Here is a 19,525-nt window from a genome sequence, read left to right on the forward strand (position 1 = left end):
ATGTAAAATACCTAAAATGCCCAAAATTGTATATACAATTTTTGTTAATTTATCACTACTCATTCTAAAATTTTATACCAAAAGAAAAGGCTATAATAACAATAAACGTGATTCTTAAAGTAGAAAAACTTTGAAATAATATCGTAAAGTACTCAATAAAAACTAAAGCTATTAATGTGTGGATTGTGCTTCTATGTTGGTAGAGAAGGATGCATTGATAAGAATTAGGTGGCAAGATTAAATAAATGGATCATGGCATATATTGGCATGCTTAGCAACTAAGTATTTATGGGTTCTTTATAATCAAAGTGCTCTTGGTTTTTTATACTGGATCTTTATATTTTAGAAAAAATGAAATTAGAAGTTTTTCAATACATGAAATAAGAAACTATATTTGTACCTTATTATTGTGTTTGAAAAAATAAAATACAAAAATTGACTGGGGAGAGGGGGCGGATCAATGGCATGCCTCGTAAGAAACATGATCCTTGCGAGAATGCATCAAGTGTGCCTTCTTCTGAAATGGATTGTCCTTACATGTGCGTTCAAGGAACAATGGCATATCCACAATTTTTATTTTGAGGGCGCGATATATAATTATACTATCAATTTAAAGTTTTAAAATTAAATCAATCTTTTTTGTTAGATTTAATTCGTAATACAATCCGAAATTGGTTTTAAAACATGACGCACAAAGAATCTTATCATGGCCTTGGAACATATCTTGTTTTACAGTAATAATGGTTGATCCATTGATATCCTACACGATCTCTGATACGGAGTCTATTATTATTATTATTATTATTATTTTGTTTAGATATATTAAGTATTTTATTTTGTTTAGATATATTAGGTATTTGCATATCTTTTCATATATTTGTTTCTTGTTCATTAAGTTAGGGTAGTAGTTCTAGTATTATAAATAAGATAGATTGTTATCATTTTATTCATTCAATCAATATATGAAATTATCATTCTTTTGGCTCAATTGAGTAGTAAACAAGAAACATCTCCTAAGGTTGCCAACGAGGCTGATCTCGCGCTCAACCGCCCATTTTTGCCGTCCAAGCCACGACCCAACGTTGGGCGCTCGACAACGACGACATCTCGTTTCTTGATTTTGTGTGGAAATCGACGTTAAGGATTTAGGTCCTTAACAACTGGTGCTTTCATTGAGAGCTGACCCTCCCACCATCTCGAACCGAAGCTACACCGCTGCCCGACGGAAAACATTCCGCGCACAGCAACTGCTTTGGTTGTCGAGTCCCGCCTGTCCGTCGAGCTCTAGCCGCAGGACAACACTACTTCTGCAACGCCCGACGGGAAGGATTCCCGCGTGCCGCTTCGAAGTCAGGCGATCATCATCCACCACAGCCACGCCTCAGTCCGTCAACATGTCATACGACTACGCCGGCTATCGCCGTCGTCAATACGACTTCCCTCAGGCCACACAGCCATTCCGTCCCTACCATCCGGCCCAACCTCGCCGTGTAACCAGTTGGGACCCTCCGAGCATCCGGGTGGAAGTACTCCGCCTGCCGTCGTGGCCTGATCCAGAATCACCCTACGTCTCACACCACTTGGATCCACCTGATCGTCGCCCACGGCCGAGATACCAGCCCATCGGGTACCGCAATCGCGCGCAAGACGCCTGGCCCCGACACCGCGGTGGCTACGCCGAGAGTGGTGGCCACCTATCTGATCGCGGAGATCATCAGACCTAATTAGGGTTTGACCGCTACCCGCCAACCGCAACGCATCGGCACCGCCCAACGTGTTGGGACCCACCGGCTCAACAGCAGGACCGCGGCTACCAGACCGTTGACCGGCCCCGACGCTCGGAGACGTGTTGGGACCGACCTCGCCCTCGGGAGGAGGTGAGAGCGCGAGTCCAGCCCGCCTCCCACCAGCCTCGCTACTCCATCGAAAAGCCAACGCGAGGCCTGTACAGTCAGCCCGCGCGTGTGACCAGTCAAACTCCAGAGCAGCCACGCCTGCCGCTAATACGGGTCTTCTAGGCGGAGAAGTCAGAACGGTCCAGGTTGGGTCTCTGCTGGCACTGTCCCGAGAAATGGGTGATGGGACATGTGTGTAAACAACGCATTCTCTGTTATGCAGATGATGGAGAGGAGTTTGAGGAGAACATTCAAGATGAGAATTTAGCCGAAGAGAAAACTGATAATACTCCCACAATAGTATTCGGTGATGATGTTCCCAATGACATTACCGATGTTCACAATGATGGGGCTCCTCTTGATGTTCCAAACAACGAGTCCCCCGGAGAGTTCGTCAAGAACAAATGGATTGTCAAGAACGACAATGAGTCACCGCAAGTGCTCGTTGGGGTATATGATGAGAAGATTGGTGAAAAGGAGGAGACATTGCTAGAAGATAAAGAGGAGGATGATTCTATTGGTGAAGGGGAGAAGATAATCGCATCGTTCAATGTTGCTCAAATGTTATCGACGGATGTTACGAATTGTTGGTTTAAGAGAGGAAGTGCTTGCACTGGCGTAAGGATAACTACCTATTTCTATGTGGATTTCTTTGATGGCGATGTTCCAAGTATTGTTCATCATTCGACATCACTCGACGCCAGTACACGATTCATCCCTCCGTGCGATGACACGCCATATTTGAGCATTCTTGGAGGCGATAAAGGGAGACATTCAGCTGTTCGATATGTGTTTGATCCAGAAGGAGACGCCTAGCTAAAGCTTTTTGCTTTCAACTCTTCGTTGCTTCGTGGTTTCCACCTTGGGGACAAGGTGGATTTTAACCATGGGGGAGTTGATACGAGTCTATTATTATTATTATTTTGTTTAGATATATTAGGTATTTGCATATCTTTTCATATATTTGTTTCTTGTTCATTAGGTTAGGGTAGTAGTTCTAGTATTATAAATAAGATAGATTGTTATCATTTTATTCATTCAATCAATATATGAAATTATCGTTCTTTTGGCTCAATTGAGTAGCAAACAAGAAACATCTCCTAAGGTTGCCGACGAGGCTGATCTCGCGCTCAACCGCCCCTTTTTGCCGTCCAAGTCACGACCCAACGTTGGGCGCTCGACAACGACGACATCTCGTTTCTTGATTTTGTGTGGAAATCGACGTTAAGGATTTAGGTCCTTAACAATCTCACAACAGTGGGAGATTGCTGGGGAGATTTATACCATTTGCAGAAAAAAAATTTGTAAACAAAATCTAGTAGTATGAATCTACCCACCATAATGTATTTATATGGAGTATTATTTTTGTTTTAAATTATTTTGGTATTGTAAAATTATAAAAACACAAAAAATAATCTAATTCTGTTTTCCTCTTTGTTTTAACATGCCTCACCGCTTTCGTCCTTTTTCTTACCTACATTTTCGCCGTCTGATCTTATTTATCCTTTCTCTACAATTAACAATTTAATCCAATTATCAATGGAAATTGGGTATCCGTTGTTAGTTAAGAGTGAGTCCACGTGCATATGCCACCAACCCAATCGCTGCCTGCAATTCGTCGCAGCTGAGCTCCGCGATGACGTCATCTTCCTCCTCCCCGTCGTTCGTATCGCGTTTCTGCTCCTCGGCGCTTCGCTCCAAGCCTCTCTCGCCGCCTACCGACACCACCGTTCATACAACCTCCCCCCAAGGCCTCGTTCGCCGCCTAGGCGTCTTCGATTTGATTCTACTCGGCATCGGCGCTTCTATAGGCGCCGGAATATTCGTTGTCACCGGAACCGTTGCTCGCGATGCTGGTCCTGGTCAGGATTTTTCTAATTGCTTATTTTCGTTTATTTAGCTTGCCTGTCTTCTATTATGATTGAGTAAAAATAATCTCCAAAATCTGATGGTCGTTTAATATACATCTCACTTTAGATTGGAGCATACTGTGAGTTCTGCACTCTACTTCTTTACACTGCTTCATGAGAGTAGAGAGTGGAGTAATCTGCCAGTTTTGTATTCTGCTTGAAGTGGGCTAGTGATGGGGTGCGTACTAAACAAGCCCAACAGCAATGACGGCCCATCAGCCCAAGGAAGAGTATGAGTTCGGCATTACCAAAGAGTTCGGCCTCAGCCTACAGCTCGGTAAAAGCCAACCTATCAAGCTCTGCTCTCAGGTCGGCATCAAGCTCTACTCTCAGATCGGCAACCAAAGCAGGAGTATGAGTTCGGCATTACCAAAGAGTTCGGCCTCAGCCTACAGCTCGGTAAAAGCCATCCAATCAAGCTCTGCTCTCAGGTCGGCATCAAGCTCTACTCTCAGATCGGCAACCAAAGCAGTTCGGTCTCAGTATTCGACCGAACAAGGAGTTAGTGGACCCATACAGGATGTCCAACACACCCACTACCACGTGGTGTCAACTCAGGCCACGATCGTAGGTCATGACCTACGCTACATCCACGATCTTAGGCCATGACCTACACGACATCCACGACTTAGGGTGGTGATGCAAGCCACGATCTTAGTTCAAGATATAAATAGAACTTAGATCAGATAGAAGAAGGTTAAGCTCTCTAGAGATAAAATAGCAAATAGCAAGTTTGTATTTGTAAGCTGTAGAAAACAGATCAAGCAATACAATCTTGCCCTCCCTTCTTCCCGTGGACGTAGATTTACTTCAGTAAATCGAACCACGTAAATTCTTTGTGTCGTAGTTTTCATTCTCTACCAGCAATTACTAACATCAGAAATTCGCGGATCCATCACTGGCGCCGTCTGTGGGAACCAGAGAACAAAATTTGTGATAAAGCGAATTTTTGATCCATTTTTTTCCACCCAAAAAATGCATACCAGATCGCAGAGTACCCGTATTCCTGCCCGTGAGAACCAGGAGGAAGCCAATCCATCCCATAGGTCTGGAAAACAGCCTAGGGATAAATCCACCACCAGTTCTCATGGCGAAGGAACAGGCCGCTCCAAAAATCGTCCCACTGAGTCTTCCCAGCAGCCTGATTTGAATGAGGCTGTCAAGCTGTTCTTGGCTGAGAAGCAGGATGAGTTCTTAGCCTTCCTGCAAAAGAGCCAAGAGCCGAAGACGAAAGCGGAGGATTCTCCTTCCTCATCCAGACATGAAAGTCACTACCGCAGTAGTGCCGTGTCTTCCAGGAAGAAGAATCCTCAACCCCGACATATTCCTGCTCTTCCTCGGTACCGGAATCACAGGAGAACTCAATCTCCTCCATACCGACGAGATATCGGATTCGCCGTGTACGGAGCACTGAAGACTCCGTTCTCGGACGACATCACCCGAACTCCCCTACCACAGAACTACCGAACTCCGTCGATGACTTACGACGGACTCGTGGACCCTCACGATTTCTTGGGGCGCTATCAGTATAACATGGCGAACCAGGGTCTCAACGAGGTCCACATGTGCAAGCTGTTTCCCGAGCTGCTCATCGGGAACGCGAGAAGGTGGTTCGATAGCCTCCCCCAGGGCAGCATCAGATCTTACCGAGATCTAATGGATGCCTTCCACAGGAGGTTCTTTCAGAAAGCGGAAGCCCGAATCACTTCGGCTCAGCTGCTTTCCATTCGTCAAGGTCGCGACGAAAAAATCAGCGACTTTATGACAAGATTCCACAAGGAATGCCTGCAAGTAGACGATCTCAACGATCTGCTTGTCATCTCGGCATTCCAAAATGGAATCCTGCCCGGAGCTCTCTACAGGAAGCTCGTTGAGTGCGGTCCGCAGACAGCTCAGGAAATGTGGGACATTGCGGACCAGTACTCCCGGGCCGATGAGGCAGACCGTCGCAAACGGTCGTTAGACAGCTCATCGTCCCGAGGAGACAGGAGGAAGCCCGATCATAGCGATCAGGGACATCCTCGCCGAACTCCTTTTGGCGATCAGGGACATCCTCGCCGAACTCCTTTTGAAAGGATTCAAAGGACTCCGGTGCAAGACAGATTGGGACCCCGTCTCAATCCCGAGAAGCCGCCCGCTCAGTTCGTACCGCTGAACAAGCCGAGAGCGGAAATTTTCGAACTGCACTCTGACCTGTTCGAAAAGCCAAAGCGGATGACGAAATCAGCCGCGCGCCGACCCCAGGATAACTACTGCTCCTACCATCAAGACCACGGTCACGATACCGAGGAGTGCAGAAACTTGGCTGCAGGTATCGATGTTCTTGTGAGGGCAGGGACATTGAAGAAATACCAAAGCAAGCAGTCAAAGAAGAATAAGAAGCAGAGAGGTGCGAACTGCGCTCCTCAGGATCCGAAAAGGCAGCCGGATCCCGAAGACGATGACGAGCCGCAATATGATGGAGTAATCCTGACTATTGACGCTCTCCCTGCCGGGAAGACCAAGTCGTCCCTGAAGTCAGAGCGCAGAGGCTCCAATCGAGAGGAGCCAACGCATAAAAGGCTGAAGCAGGACGAAGTGATTACGTTCTCGGATGCTGATCCCGTCCCGGCCATCTCTCCTCACCAAGACGCCATTGTCATCCAAGCCGGAGTGGCAAACAAACTGATCCACAGGGTGTTTGTGGATACAGGAGCGTCAGTCAGCATTCTTTTTAAAGAGTGCTTCGACAAACTAGAAGTGGACCCAGCTCGGCTCAGTCCGGCTCCGCTTCCCCTGAAGAGCTTCGCCCAGGAGGACACCCGCCCTGAAGGTATTATCAGCCTTCCGATCACGGTGGGGAAAGCGCCTACTAGCTCCAGTACGATGATTGAGTTTTTCGTGGTGAAAGCTCGGTCCCCGTACAACGTCATCCTGGGAAGAGACTGGCTCAACACAGTTCGGGCCGTTTGCTCCACTTATCACCTCACCATCAAGATCCCTACTAAAGGAGGGATAGCGGTCATCCGAGGTGACCAAAAGAGAGCAAAGGAATGTCTGCAAATTGCGCTTAGAAGTGCCGAGCAGTCAGATCGGCACCACCAAGCATAGCAATCACAGCAGCCGGAGTCAGAGGCAATGACCGAAGTCATACCGGAGCCGAATTCGATGACAGTTCAGCTGTACGAAGACGATCCATCCAGAACGGTTAAGATCGGTTTCGCGGGAACGCCTCTACTTCGGGAAAAAACCATCCAGCTCCTCAAGGAGTATAAAGACGTCTTTGCATGGTCTCCGTTGGACATGACCGGAGTGCCCCCCGAGGTAATCACTCATCGTTTAAATATTGATCCTTCGGTCCGGCCGATAAAACAGAAGCAAAGACTCTTTGCGGCAGAACGAAGTCAAGTCATCCATGACGAAGTCCGTCAATTATTGAAGGCGGATGTGTTATTCGAAGTGAAGTATCCTTCGTGGGTGGCCAATCCTGTCATGATCAAGAAAAAGGAAGGAGGATGGCGGATGTGCATAGATTTCACCGATCTAAATAAGCACTGTCCCAAAGATTGCTATCCCCTTCCGAACATAGATAAAAAAGTAGAAGCTCTGATAGGCTTTGAAATTTTTTGTTTTCTTGATCTATACAAAGGATACCATCAGGTTTTAATGGATGAGATTGACGCTTCAAAAACGGCCTTCATTACTGATTTCGGCATTTTCGCTTATAAAAAGATGCCATTCGGTTTAAAGAATGCCGGAGCCACTTATCAAAGGATGGTAGACAAGCTTTTTCGGCACCTGATTGGAAAGGAGGTCGAAGTGTATGTTGACGATATAGTCGTCAAGAGCAAAAGCACCTCGGAGTACGAGCACAACCTCAAGTCCACTCTCAACGTGCTCAAGAAAGCCAACCTCAAACTTAATCCCCAAAAGTGTACCTTTTTGGTAGATTCGGGAAAGTTTCTGGGTTGTTGGGTTTCAAAAGACGGACTCAAGGCAAACCCCTCAAAAGTTCAAGTCGTTCAGAACATGGCAATGCCGAAGTCCATACATGACGTGCAAAGGCTAACCGGATGTCTAGCCGCACTGAGTCGATTCCTTTCCCAAGCAGCCGAAAAGCAACTGCCGTTCTTCAAGGTGTTGAAAAAGGCACCAAAGTTCGAGTGGGGAGCCGAGCAGAAAAAGGCCTTTGACGAGCTCAAAAGTTATCTAGCCGAGCTTCCTATTCTCTCTGCTCCAACCGAAGCCGAAGTAATATTCTTATACTTAGCGGCATCGGATCAAACCATCAGCGCGGTACTTGTTCGAGAAGAAGGCCTAAAGCAGCTTCCCATCTACTTTACAAGCCGAGCTTTAAGAGGTCCAGAAACCAGGTATCAACCACTGGAAAAGATTGCTCTGGCATTAGTAAATGCAGCAAGGAGACTGCGGCCATACTTCTATGCTCACAAGGTATGCGTCTTAACTGATCTGCCACTTCGGCAAGTGTTGACCAAACCAGAAGCATCAGGCAGAATCGCCAAGTGGGCTATAGAGTTGGGAGAGCACACAATTGAATATCTACCTCGGAAAGCCATCAAGGGACAAGCCTTGGCAGATTTTCTTGCAGAAGCGAAGTTCGATCAAGCAATTCCTATTATTGCCGAACAGAAGAATTCTGCCAATACCGAACTAGCACAGCCCTTGGAATCCGAAGTAGAGCCGCCGGACTGCTGGAGCGGATTCGTAGATGGAGCTTCAAACAAGATGGGAAGTGGAGCTGGTATTTTACTTGTCGCTCCCGACGGACACGAGGTAACCTACTCACTTCGTTTCCTATTCCCCACTACTAATAATGAAGCCGAGTACGAAGCCCTCCTGGCCGGACTCCAGTTAGCGCAAAGTCTGCTCGTCAAATCTCTCAAAGTCCATTGTGATTCACAAGTCATAGTAAATCACGTGTTGGGTACAAGTGAAGCTCGTGACGAGAGAATGAAGAAGTATTTGGACAAAGCGCAAAGCATCAGCCGAAGTTTCTCCTATTTTCGGATAATCCGCATTCCCAGAGCGGAAAATAGCCGAGCAGATGCCTTAAGTAAGTTGGCCTCAGATCCGAGCTCAAAGGCGGAAGAATTAATGCATCGAAGCATTGATGAAGCCGAGGTACATTCAGTATCCAGCTCGCCGAACTGGATGACGCCGATCTTGCAGTATCTGGATCAAGGACAATTGCCCGAGGATAAGAGAGAAGCTCGGAAGATCACGTGCCGAGCTCTTCGGTACGAACTTCATGAAGGAGTCCTCTTTAGAAAGTCTTACCTCCAGCCGTTATTGCGGTGCGTAGGACCAGAAGAGACGGACTACATCCTCAGAGAAGTTCATGAAGGATCGTGCGGTAGCCACATCGGAGCCAGAGCTTTAGCTAAAAAAGTTCTGAGATGGGGATATTATTGGCCAACCATGGTACAAGAGGCAGTTCAGCTCGTCAAGAAGTGTACGAAGTGCCAAATTCATGCAAATGTCCCAAGGATGCCGCAGACCGATCTATACACTATGCAAAGCCCTTGGCCTTTCATGCAATGGGGCATAGACATAGTGGGACCACTTCCTCAAGCTCCTCGGCAAATGAAATTCCTTATCGTTGCCGTGGACTACTTCACGAAGTGGGTGGAGGCTGAACCATTAGCTACGATAACGAGCTCAAAGGCATTGGACTTCGTCTGGAAGAACATAGTGTGCCGATTTGGCATACCCCACATCCTCATCTCGGATAATGGGACTCAGTTCACCGACAAGACGTTCAAGAATTGGTGCCAAGAGCTGAACATTCAACAGCGGTTCACTTCGGTCTCCCATCCCCAAGCAAACGGACAAACGGAAGTAACGAACCGGATTCTGGTGAAAGGGTTAAAAGCTCGGTTAGAACAAGCCAAAGGACAATGGGTAGAAAATCTCCCTCAAGTCCTATGGTCCTACCGAACTACACCCAAAACCTCCAACGGTGAAACTCCGTATAGTCTGGTGTACGGCACTGAAGCCGTAATTCCGGTGGAGATCGGCGTACCCAGTCCCCGAACTCTAAATTTCTCCTCAGAAATGAATGACGACGGACTGAGAGCAGAACTAGATCTCGCCGAAGAAAGAAGAGAATTGGCGTGCATAAAAGCAGCCAAGTACAAGGAGCAAGTAGCCCGGTATTATAACCAAAGGGTGAAAAAGCTTCAATTTCAAGTGGGAGATCTCGTCTTGAGAAACAACGAAGTAAGCCGAGCAGAAAAGCTGGGCAAACTCGAACCCACATGGGAGGGTCCATATCGGGTGTCAGAAGTCCTCGGCAAAGGGTCTTATAAATTGACTCACATGTCAGGAGAACAAGTACCCCGAACATGGCACGTCTCCAACCTCAAGAAGTTCCACTTGTAAGAGACAAAAGTCCGGTCAGTCCGTCTCGTGTCTAGTTCGGTCATAGGGGTATGTGTTTTTATTTGTTTGTTTTTTACTTGTACCTTTTACTTGTCGTTTTTTAAAAAAAAGGGTTTAAAGTTTTTTTCCTTCGTCCTTTTCATTTTTTCTCTATGTGTTTTGTCTCTATGTGCTTGTCGTCTCTTACAAATGGTACCAAGGTATATCGTTCTTTAAAGACTGATCTCCTTTTTAGATCGATTATTAAAGACTATTGTGAGTCCAAGCTTCTACGGAGGATATAGGACCACAATTCAGCTTAACAAGCAGTCCGTCTGAAACGAACTGCAATAAGCCAACGATTGTGAGTCCAAGCTTCCAAGGAGGATACAAGACCGCGATTCAGCTTAACAAGCACTTCGTCTGAAACGAACTGCAATAAGGGAAAGTCCGATCCACGCGATAAACCTCGCCGAATTAGGACGACCAAGTTCGGTCAAAGAAGTTTACCTCATAAGACCGGGGACGACCATGTCTAGTCAAAGAGGTTTACTGCATAAGACCACTTCGGTTAACAGGGAAAGTCCGATCCACGCGATAAAACTCGCCGAATTAGGACAAGGGAAAGTTCGATCCCGGCGACAAAAATCGCCAAATTAGAACACAAACCAAGTCCGGTCAAAGATGTTTATTTCATCAGACCAAAGACGAGTCCGGTCAAAGATGTTTATTTCATCAGATCAAAGACGAGTCCGGTCAAAGATGTTTATTTCATCAGACCAAAGACGAGTCCGGTCAAAGATGTTTATTTCATCAGACCAAAGACGAGTCCGGTCAAAGATGTTTATTTCATCAGACCAAAGACGAGTCCGGTCAAAGATGTTTATTTCATCAGACCAAGGACCAAGTCCGGTCAAAGAAGTTTACTTCATAAGACCAAGGCCCAAGTCCGGTCAAAGAAGTTTACTTCATAAGACCGAGGACGAGTACGATGAAATTTTTTCGCTAAGCTGTAAATACAGTGTTAGAAGCGAAAACAAAATTTCATTTTTCAAATCTTGTTCGGCATACAACTTAGCTACCCTACAAAATGGCGTTACGCTATTACAAAGGACTATTCTACTGTCCAGGGTTGCTGAAGTTAAGCCACCTATCTGCAAAATCCTCTGGAAGCCGAGTTCGGTTGTTCCGAGCAGATGAAGAATAAGCAGGTCGACGAGATGCTATCCTCGACCCAACGCCTCTTCCCCGAGCCCGAGAAGTCCTAACACCTCGGCGATGAAGAGTCTCTGCAATAAGCATCTGCTGATCTTGCTCGCTCATAGTCACAACTCCTCGGCGAATTTCAGTCCGTCCCTGTCTTGACGATTCCGGTTGCTCCTGAGCCCGTTCTCGTCTTGACGTTTCCGGCTGTTCCGGAGTTCGTTGTTGGCTGGGAGTAGGATTTTGAACAAGGGAACCAGAGGTTTGATCTGGAGTGCGAGCATCTGTTGGCGCGATATGCCGAAGGAATCTTTCTATGGAGGGGCGCCGAGAAAGAACAATGTTGTACCGAGAAGCCCAACGCCGCAGTGATGTCACAACTTGTTGGCAAGCCGGGCTCTCCAGCACATTGTTCATACGGAGTACATGATATTCCTCCCACAGTTCGTCAACTCGACTCTGAACATCTGATATGGTCATTCCCCCGCGCACACGGATGTAATCCTCATACGCAGTCCTCTCAGCAATGGCCGTATTCAGCTCGGCCTCCAGATCTTTCTTATCGGACTCTAAGTCCTTGATATCGGCCTCCAGCTTCACTAAACGAGCCAGAAGCTCGTCATTCTTCGTCTGATCGGCTATAGCTCTTCTCTCAGCTTCGTCCAAAGCCGAAGAGTACAGCCGTTTCCAGTGAAGTATCTCCATCTCCTTGGGTACAAAGCAGCTATATTAGTTCGGCAGCTGTACCGAGCAGATAGTAAAATACAACAGGAATAAAGGCAAGTACGAAAAGCTATACGAAGACAAGTGTAGAGAATTTTTCATTCACAAGGAAAATTTTTTACACTAGGGCTTCAAGGCCATTTTACAAGGAAGAAACTAGACTAAGAGAAGGGAGACGAAATCATACTCCGCCAGCTTCGTCTCCGGCTCCTCGGTCTGGTACAGCTTCTTTCTCCTGGGCTACCTCAGCCTCAGCCTCGCCTCCTGCCGGCCTCGCCTCCGCCTCCTGATCGGCTTCCTTCTCCGGATGCCCGGCCTGATCGACTTCGGACTCCAGCTCCAGCGGCTCGGCCTCACCCTCTCCGTTGTAAGTCGAAGCGGGTGAAACGGGTCCCACGGAGGCAAAGATAGCCTCCAGGTTCTCGTCCCGATCAGCTCGACAACTCCGGACTTGGTCTGCAGAAAGCAGGACCGAAGATGAAGCGAGCTCCTCAAGGAGCGGCAGATTCTGAAGCCGAGCCGCTATCTCTCGGCTGTACAGAGGCAGCACGACATCGGCCCCCTGCTCGCCCTTATCGGCAATTAGCCTTACCAGACTACCGACAAAGGCCGAGAACTGGCTGCTCAAAAAGAGTTTCTCCGTGTAAACACGGAGAGCCTCCCCTTGGGCAACCACGGCAGCAGCATCCCTCCGTTTCGTCTGCTCCCGCTGGATGACGAGCTGGTTTTTGGCAAACTGAGCTTCATCCTGGGCCGAAATCCTAGCAGCTCTGGCCTTCTCAAAGTTAGCCTCAGCCTGTTCGGCCCGATGACAAGCAGCCGCCAACTTCCTCTGCATCTCAGCATAGTCATTGGACGCTTTGGAGAGTTCGACGGCGACGAGCTTGGAGAGCATATCGTTCCTCTGAAAATGAATAAAGAAAAAAGTCAACAAAGGGACCACAAAAAATACAGGAAAAAAGCAAGGCCAGAAAATCAAGAAGAGAATTCACCTCGGCGAAGTCCGTGGGCCATAAAAACGGCTCACAGATATGTTCCGAAGGAGGCGCCAAGACCACGTCTTTCTCTGGCGCTCTCGGGGGCTTCTGGGCCTTCCCCCTCCCCTTTGCCGAAGTTGACTCCGGCTTCTTCGGATCCGAAGAGGTTTTTTGCCTTTTCGGAGTCCTCTCGGCATCAGACGCCGAGCTGGTGGTTTTCGGCCTCTCCGGCTCCTTGGACTCCGAAGATTTTCGGGTAGCCTTGTTCAGCATGTACACTGCCAAAAAGCAAGAAAGCAAGACGAGATGTCGAACACGACGTCGCCCTTGACGAGCTCAGACTCCGTGTATTGTTTCCTAACTATGGGAATCTTGTTGAGCTCGCCATCGAGCTCGGCCAATGGTTCTAACCGAGGATGAGGAATCACGGACTTCGGCCCTCTCCAGGGGAAGCCCGGAGCCGCTGTCCTATTATAAAAAAAGAAGCGGTTTTGCCATTTCGGCCACTTGGTTTTGCAGAATGCCCTAAAAGGCTGTAAGGGGATCAAGTAAAACCAAGATCCCTTCCTTTTAAATTGGAAAAAATTAAGGATTGCCCGCAGAGACAGATCCTTATCTAACCTACGGAGTTCGGCAGCAAAAGCCGACAAGTGCCTCCAAGAATTCGGAGTCACCTGACCTAAAGGGAGTTGAAAAAAATCAAGAAGCTCTACAAAAGGTGGGGGAAGAGGGAAACGAAGCCCGCATTCTAAGCAGGCTTCGTAAACGGTGGCATAACCCTCCGGCGGGTCGTTAGCCCTATGATCATCGTCGGGAACCACCGCCTTCCCCCCAGGAAAAGAGTATTTTTCGTAAAGGGATATCACAGTATCCTTACTCAAGATACTGTGAAAATACTCTACGGTCTTCTCCCCGGATTCTTTCCGGCTAGAAGACCCCTTACCCCCTTTTCTACCGCTACCAGACTCAGACGAAGAAGAAGCAGACATGGTTCTTACTCTTTGAAAGTTTGAAGAAATCCTGAGGAAATTTTTGAAAGCGGAAGGAAATTTTTCACGCAAAAGATAGAGAGTGCAAAAGAAGCCAATAGCAAAGGTGTTCAAATGATGAAGAAAGGCGGTATTTATCAGATTTGGAAAAGATTTCAAATCATCGCACCGTTTCATATTCCACCTTTTCAGGATTCGACGGCCGGATTTTACTGTCGCATTTAATGCCGCATTTAATGCAGTCACGCGCAGGGCACGTCCCCTGACTTCAGCCTCCCCCGTACCCTTTTCCAGAATGCCGAAGTGACTCGCTTCGCCGAAGTGATTCACTTCGCTTTTCGGGGGGGGGTAGTGATGGGGTGCGTACTAAACAAGCCCAACAGCAATGACGGCCCATCAGCCCAAGGAAGAGTATGAGTTCGGCATTACCAAAGAGTTCGGCCTCAGCCTACAGCTCGGTAAAAGCCAACCTATCAAGCTCTGCTCTCAGGTCGGCATCAAGCTCTACTCTCAGATCGGCAACCAAAGCAGGAGTATGAGTTCGGCATTACCAAAGAGTTCGGCCTCAGCCTACAGCTCGGTAAAAGCCATCCAATCAAGCTCTGCTCTCAGGTCGGCATCAAGCTCTACTCTCAGATCGGCAACCAAAGCAGTTCGGTCTCAGTATTCGACCGAACAAGGAGTTAGTGGACCCATACAGGATGTCCAACACACCCACTACCACGTGGTGTCAACTCAGGCCACGATCGTAGGTCATGACCTACGCTACATCCACGATCTTAGGCCATGACCTACACGACATCCACGACTTAGGGTGGTGATGCAAGCCACGATCTTAGTTCAAGATATAAATAGAACTTAGATCAGATAGAAGAAGGTTAAGCTCTCTAGAGATAAAATAGCAAATAGCAAGTTTGTATTTGTAAGCTGTAGAAAACAGATCAAGCAATACAATCTTGCCCTCCCTTCTTCCCGTGGACGTAGATTTACTTCAGTAAATCGAACCACGTAAATTCTTTGTGTCGTAGTTTTCATTCTCTACCAGCAATTACTAACATCAGAAATTCGCGGATCCATCAGCTAGCTTTCTTAATAAGAGGCACTGGCATAATTTGGAAAGAATTTGTTGAGGATATGATTCTACATTGTCGGAATTAGTAGCCAAGATGGCTTGGTTAGATTCACTTATTCAAAGGCTACTTTTCCCCCCTGTTTCTGCAAGTCAATGATCATTTTCTCTACATCCAATCTTGATCTAAATGATTAATTTTTTTTATTTTTATTTCAATGTCCGGCTTTTAAGCATAGTATCCAACTTTTGGGGCTTTTGGTAATTCACATTTGCAGTTTGAATATTTGGAACCAGGCTGCTGTTCAAAGAATATTTATTAGTATACCACATTGTCATTTGAAGAAAATTATTCATCACTTTAATGAAATTCTATTCTTTTGATTTCAAATGCAGGAGTTACGATTAGTTTCATCATAGCAGGGGCATCTTGTGTGCTCAATGCGCTCTGCTATGCTGAATTAGCTTCTCGCTTTCCAGCTGTTGTTGGGGGAGCATATCTTTATACATACTCAGCATTCAACGAGCTTACAGCTTTTCTTGTGTTTGCTCAGTTGATGCTTGACTATCATATTGGGGCTGCTAGCATAGCTCGTAGCCTAGCAAGCTATGTAGTTACCGTTCTAGAGCTGATTCCCTTCATCCAGGGTAACATTCCTAGCTGGGTTGGGCATGGAGAAGAAGTTTTTGGAGCTTTATCTATTAATGTATTAGCTCCTATCCTCCTCGTGCTTCTGACGGTAGTCTTGTGTCGGGGTGTTGGAGAGTCCTCAGTGCTGAATTCAATCATGACAGTGACAAAGGTTGTCTACACATCCTGAAAGTTTCTTCTTTTTTTAAAAGATAATCTAGCTGCAGAAACCTATATTGATAGGATGGCACTTGATATTTTTGTACAAATCAATGAATATAAGGGACCTAAAGTAAGACTTTTTAAGATTATGACATTTTCTCTAAGCAGTATCCAAGATTTTGTTAGGAACACAATGTTGAAATAGTTATGCATTAACTTACCTGGGTGCTCTTAGACCTTTTGATGGGTGCTCAAATACAATCTGAGAGCTCTCGCTGAGTTCTTGTGTATACGAGAACTTTATAAGACACTTTCGATGAAACTCCGGTTGAGGCCCAGCCTTCTTTTAGACTCATATTTTTAGCACTGATATGCATGAGAATGAAATGTCATATAGTAATTCTCCACACATGCAAAGACAAAAATTAAGATTGAGTAAAAGCTATAGTTGGCTTTCAGCCGTTAGCAGAGGAGGAATAACACCTTGTAATTTCATTCTTTTAGTCACTGTCTATGATGCTCAGAATTCTAGCTAGTTAAAAAGTTAGTGCCAATGTGAGCTTGAATTGTCTACCAGGACTCAATTGGTCTAATCTATGTGACATGCCATCATTCTTCTTTGCAATGCTTCTAACAGATGTATGTGTACTCAGTGTAGTAGAAATAAGAAAAATAGCAACCAAATGAGCATAGTGGTGGTGCAGATATTTCAAATGCTTCTAACAGATGCATGGTCTGCTTCATTGTAGCATATTGGTGAAGATTTATGTAGTGCTTCTTCTGTGCAGCTCTGTGGTGCTTCATACTTAATTATTTACCAGGCGCTAAATTCAAATATAATAATACGACAGGATTCATATGATACTTTTTGCAGGTTCTCATTGTTATGTTTATCATCATTGTTGGAGCATTTGAGGTTGATGTCTCAAATTGGACTCCTTTTGCCCCAAATGGTGTGCAGTCAATATTGACTGGATCAACAGTGGTCTTTTTTTCTTATGTTGGATTTGATGCAGTTGCTAATTCTGCTGAAGAATCCAAGAGACCCCAGGTATGCAAAAGGGAGATTAATTGAGATCATATTTTCACTTATTTTTGTTGTCACAGAAGGCTATTAATACTACTTCATAACCAATTCCTACTGCATCAACTTGATGTTGCAGAGAGATTTACCTCTTGGCATAATTGGTAGTCTCCTGGTCTGTGTTGTATTGTACGTTGGTGTTTGCTTAGTGATTACTGGAATGGTCCCATACCAATTTCTTGGGGATGATGCTCCCTTGGCAGAAGCTTTTACTTCAAAGGGATTGCAATATGTATCTGTGTTAATCAGCATTGGTGCTGTTGCTGGACTCACAACGACGCTTCTGGTTGGGCTTTATGTTCAGGTGATTTGCTTGTTCATCTTTACCTCAATACATGACTCGTCTCAGTCAAGCTATGGCCAACGACTCATTTGCTTGATTTTATTTGGCAGTCACGGTTATATCTTGGACTTGGAAGGGATGGTTTACTACCTGCAATATTTGCGAAAGTACACCCAACACGACATACCCCAATTCATTCTCAAGTGTGGGTTGGTCTAGTTTCCATCATCTTGTCCGGACTGCTAAACGTGGAAGTGCTCTCGCATATTCTATCAGTTGGAACCTTGGTATGATGTACTTGGACAAGAAAGATTCCTATTAACTGTGAACATGGAAAAAAGCATGATCTTCTGATCCGTTACTACTTTATGTAAAATTGTGTGCAAGCTTGTTATACAACACTGTTGATCTTTTAAAAAATAAATTTATAAGAGTGTCTAACCATATATGATTTGTTTCAGACGGGTTATTCAGTAGTTTCAGCATGTGTGGTAACCCTTCGCTGGACGGATAAGAGGTCAAGTGAGGTCACTAGCAAGGGGATTTCTAGGAGGGGAGAAGGCATCATCTGTCTCTGCACACTTGCCTGCTGTGGTTTTGCTTCTGGTGCCCTCTTCCGTTTCCAAGCTTCATTTGTTTTTATAATTCTAGGTGGTGTAGTCGCTGTGTTTTGTGGTGCAGCTCTCTATCTACGACAAGTAAGTAATTTCAATTCCACAGATACATACTTGAGGGGTCAATAAAGTTGCTTAGTATAATCTCCAAGTTGATTGTGTACAGGTGTACAAAGATCCACCGGGTTTTTCATGTCCCGGGGTTCCAATTGTTCCGTGTGTTAGCATCTTCGTCAACATGTTTTTATTCGCTCAGGTAAATTCTTAGTATTATAAAAGCATGAGAAATTTGAAGGTTTGTTGTATCTGACTGATCCTATATTTTGCAGCTGCACTACGAGGCATGGGTGAGATTTATAGTGCTGGGCATAATTACAGTGGGTATTTATGCATTTTACGGTCAGTATAATGCAGATCCTCTAAATTCTACTGCCACTACTGTTTACCACAGGGCAGCCACTGAAGAAGCACCATAGCTCTACTTATTTCCATTTCTTGATCATTTCAAGATTTCCAATTCCTATTATCTATTCCATGTATTCAACTAATAAATTGTGTTTCAATCCTTAATTGGAGGTTTTATAGTATTCATATGGTTGTCTTGTTATTAGACAACGGTCGAATCCCCCTCATGTCATGTGCTTGGCAATTTAAGGCAGCACATAAGGCCTTCAAATTGATTGAGGATGGGAAGATTCGCTACCAAATTCCATTTGATATTAGTTGTCCAGCAACATTTCCCAGGGAAGTCTCGACCAGTCAATAAAACCATTATCAGTCAAATGCTTTGCTAAAGGCACCTGTATCTACGTCTTGAATGCCTGATATCCTAAGCTTTCAAATTGCAATGCCATTACAGCTGATCTTCTCACAGAAATCTAGCTCAATTAATCTGAATGCACTCTAGTGCTTCATGTCGAGCTGCAAGCACACTTAGTGTTGCATCAGTCATGCTTCATCTTCCATAAATTCTTAGCTTGAAGAGCTATCTATATATAATAGCAACATGAAGACTCGGGAACTCGAGAACGAAGCTTCTGAAGATTCACACACATTAGAGAGAGTGATGAAGCTGCAGCAGAGCACCTCTTTCACATCCGAAGTTGTCGTTTCTTCAATCTCAGGGACATCCACTTTCTCTTCTCTCTATATGCCCCTCTTCCTCCGCACGCTCCGCTTTACCCTAGGTATAAAATGCATGAACGTTTTGTAGTAGTACTATCATAATTAGATCATTTGTAAACATCCCAACTGTTAATTCAAACTTAAAAATTCAATTAAATGCTTTATGTTATTATAACTATGGAAAATACTGAGTTACACATAATACTATCTATCAACATATTACATATATGAATATCGATCATTCTCATAGATAAAGCTACACATATCTCAACTCTTGATTCTCTAAAAAAATCACTATTGATTCTTGTTAATTTTGCAAACGGAATTTGTAAAAAAATAAGTATTCGTACTACTCTAATATATTAGCAAACACTCACTCCATTCCACATGGAAAAGTTTCCAATATGAGTAGAGTGCTAATACTTAATTATGATACTCCTAAATAAGGCAATTTTTTAGTTTGGGCTTTGAGATATACGTGAACGTTATGATTAGAGGCC

General features: G+C 45.3%; 1 protein-coding gene across 1 annotated transcript; it reads left to right on the top strand.

Annotated features, from left to right (window-relative positions):
• Positions 1 to 3,364: 3,364 nt before the first annotated feature.
• Positions 3,365 to 19,182, top strand: LOC121800514 (cationic amino acid transporter 9, chloroplastic-like). The gene is made up of 8 exons (XM_042200086.1): positions 3,365 to 3,757; positions 15,523 to 15,929; positions 16,794 to 16,970; positions 17,083 to 17,307; positions 17,397 to 17,573; positions 17,748 to 17,984; positions 18,067 to 18,156; positions 18,230 to 19,182. Exons 1-8 carry the CDS (start codon positions 3,532 to 3,534, stop codon positions 18,374 to 18,376), a joined length of 1,686 nt encoding a protein of 561 aa, XP_042056020.1. The 5' UTR covers positions 3,365 to 3,531; the 3' UTR covers positions 18,377 to 19,182.
• Positions 19,183 to 19,525: the final 343 nt, after the last annotated feature.

Source organism: Salvia splendens, chromosome 1 (assembly GCF_004379255.2).
Source record: "Salvia splendens isolate huo1 chromosome 1, SspV2, whole genome shotgun sequence".
Taxonomy (NCBI): Eukaryota; Viridiplantae; Streptophyta; class Magnoliopsida; order Lamiales; family Lamiaceae; genus Salvia; species Salvia splendens.

What these genes read in the sequence shown, in the direction of transcription:
- LOC121800514 (XM_042200086.1), top strand. Translation starts at nt 3,532, where the DNA reads ATGACGTCATCTTCCTCCTCCCCGTCGTTCGTATCGCGTTTCTGCTCC. An exon ending in CAATCATGACAGTGACAAAG is followed by an intron (nt 15,930 to 16,793) that starts GTTGTCTACACA and finishes TACTTTTTGCAG; the next exon opens with GTTCTCATTGTTATGTTTAT. An exon ending in TGGTTGGGCTTTATGTTCAG is followed by an intron (nt 17,308 to 17,396) that starts GTGATTTGCTTG and finishes TTTATTTGGCAG; the next exon opens with TCACGGTTATATCTTGGACT.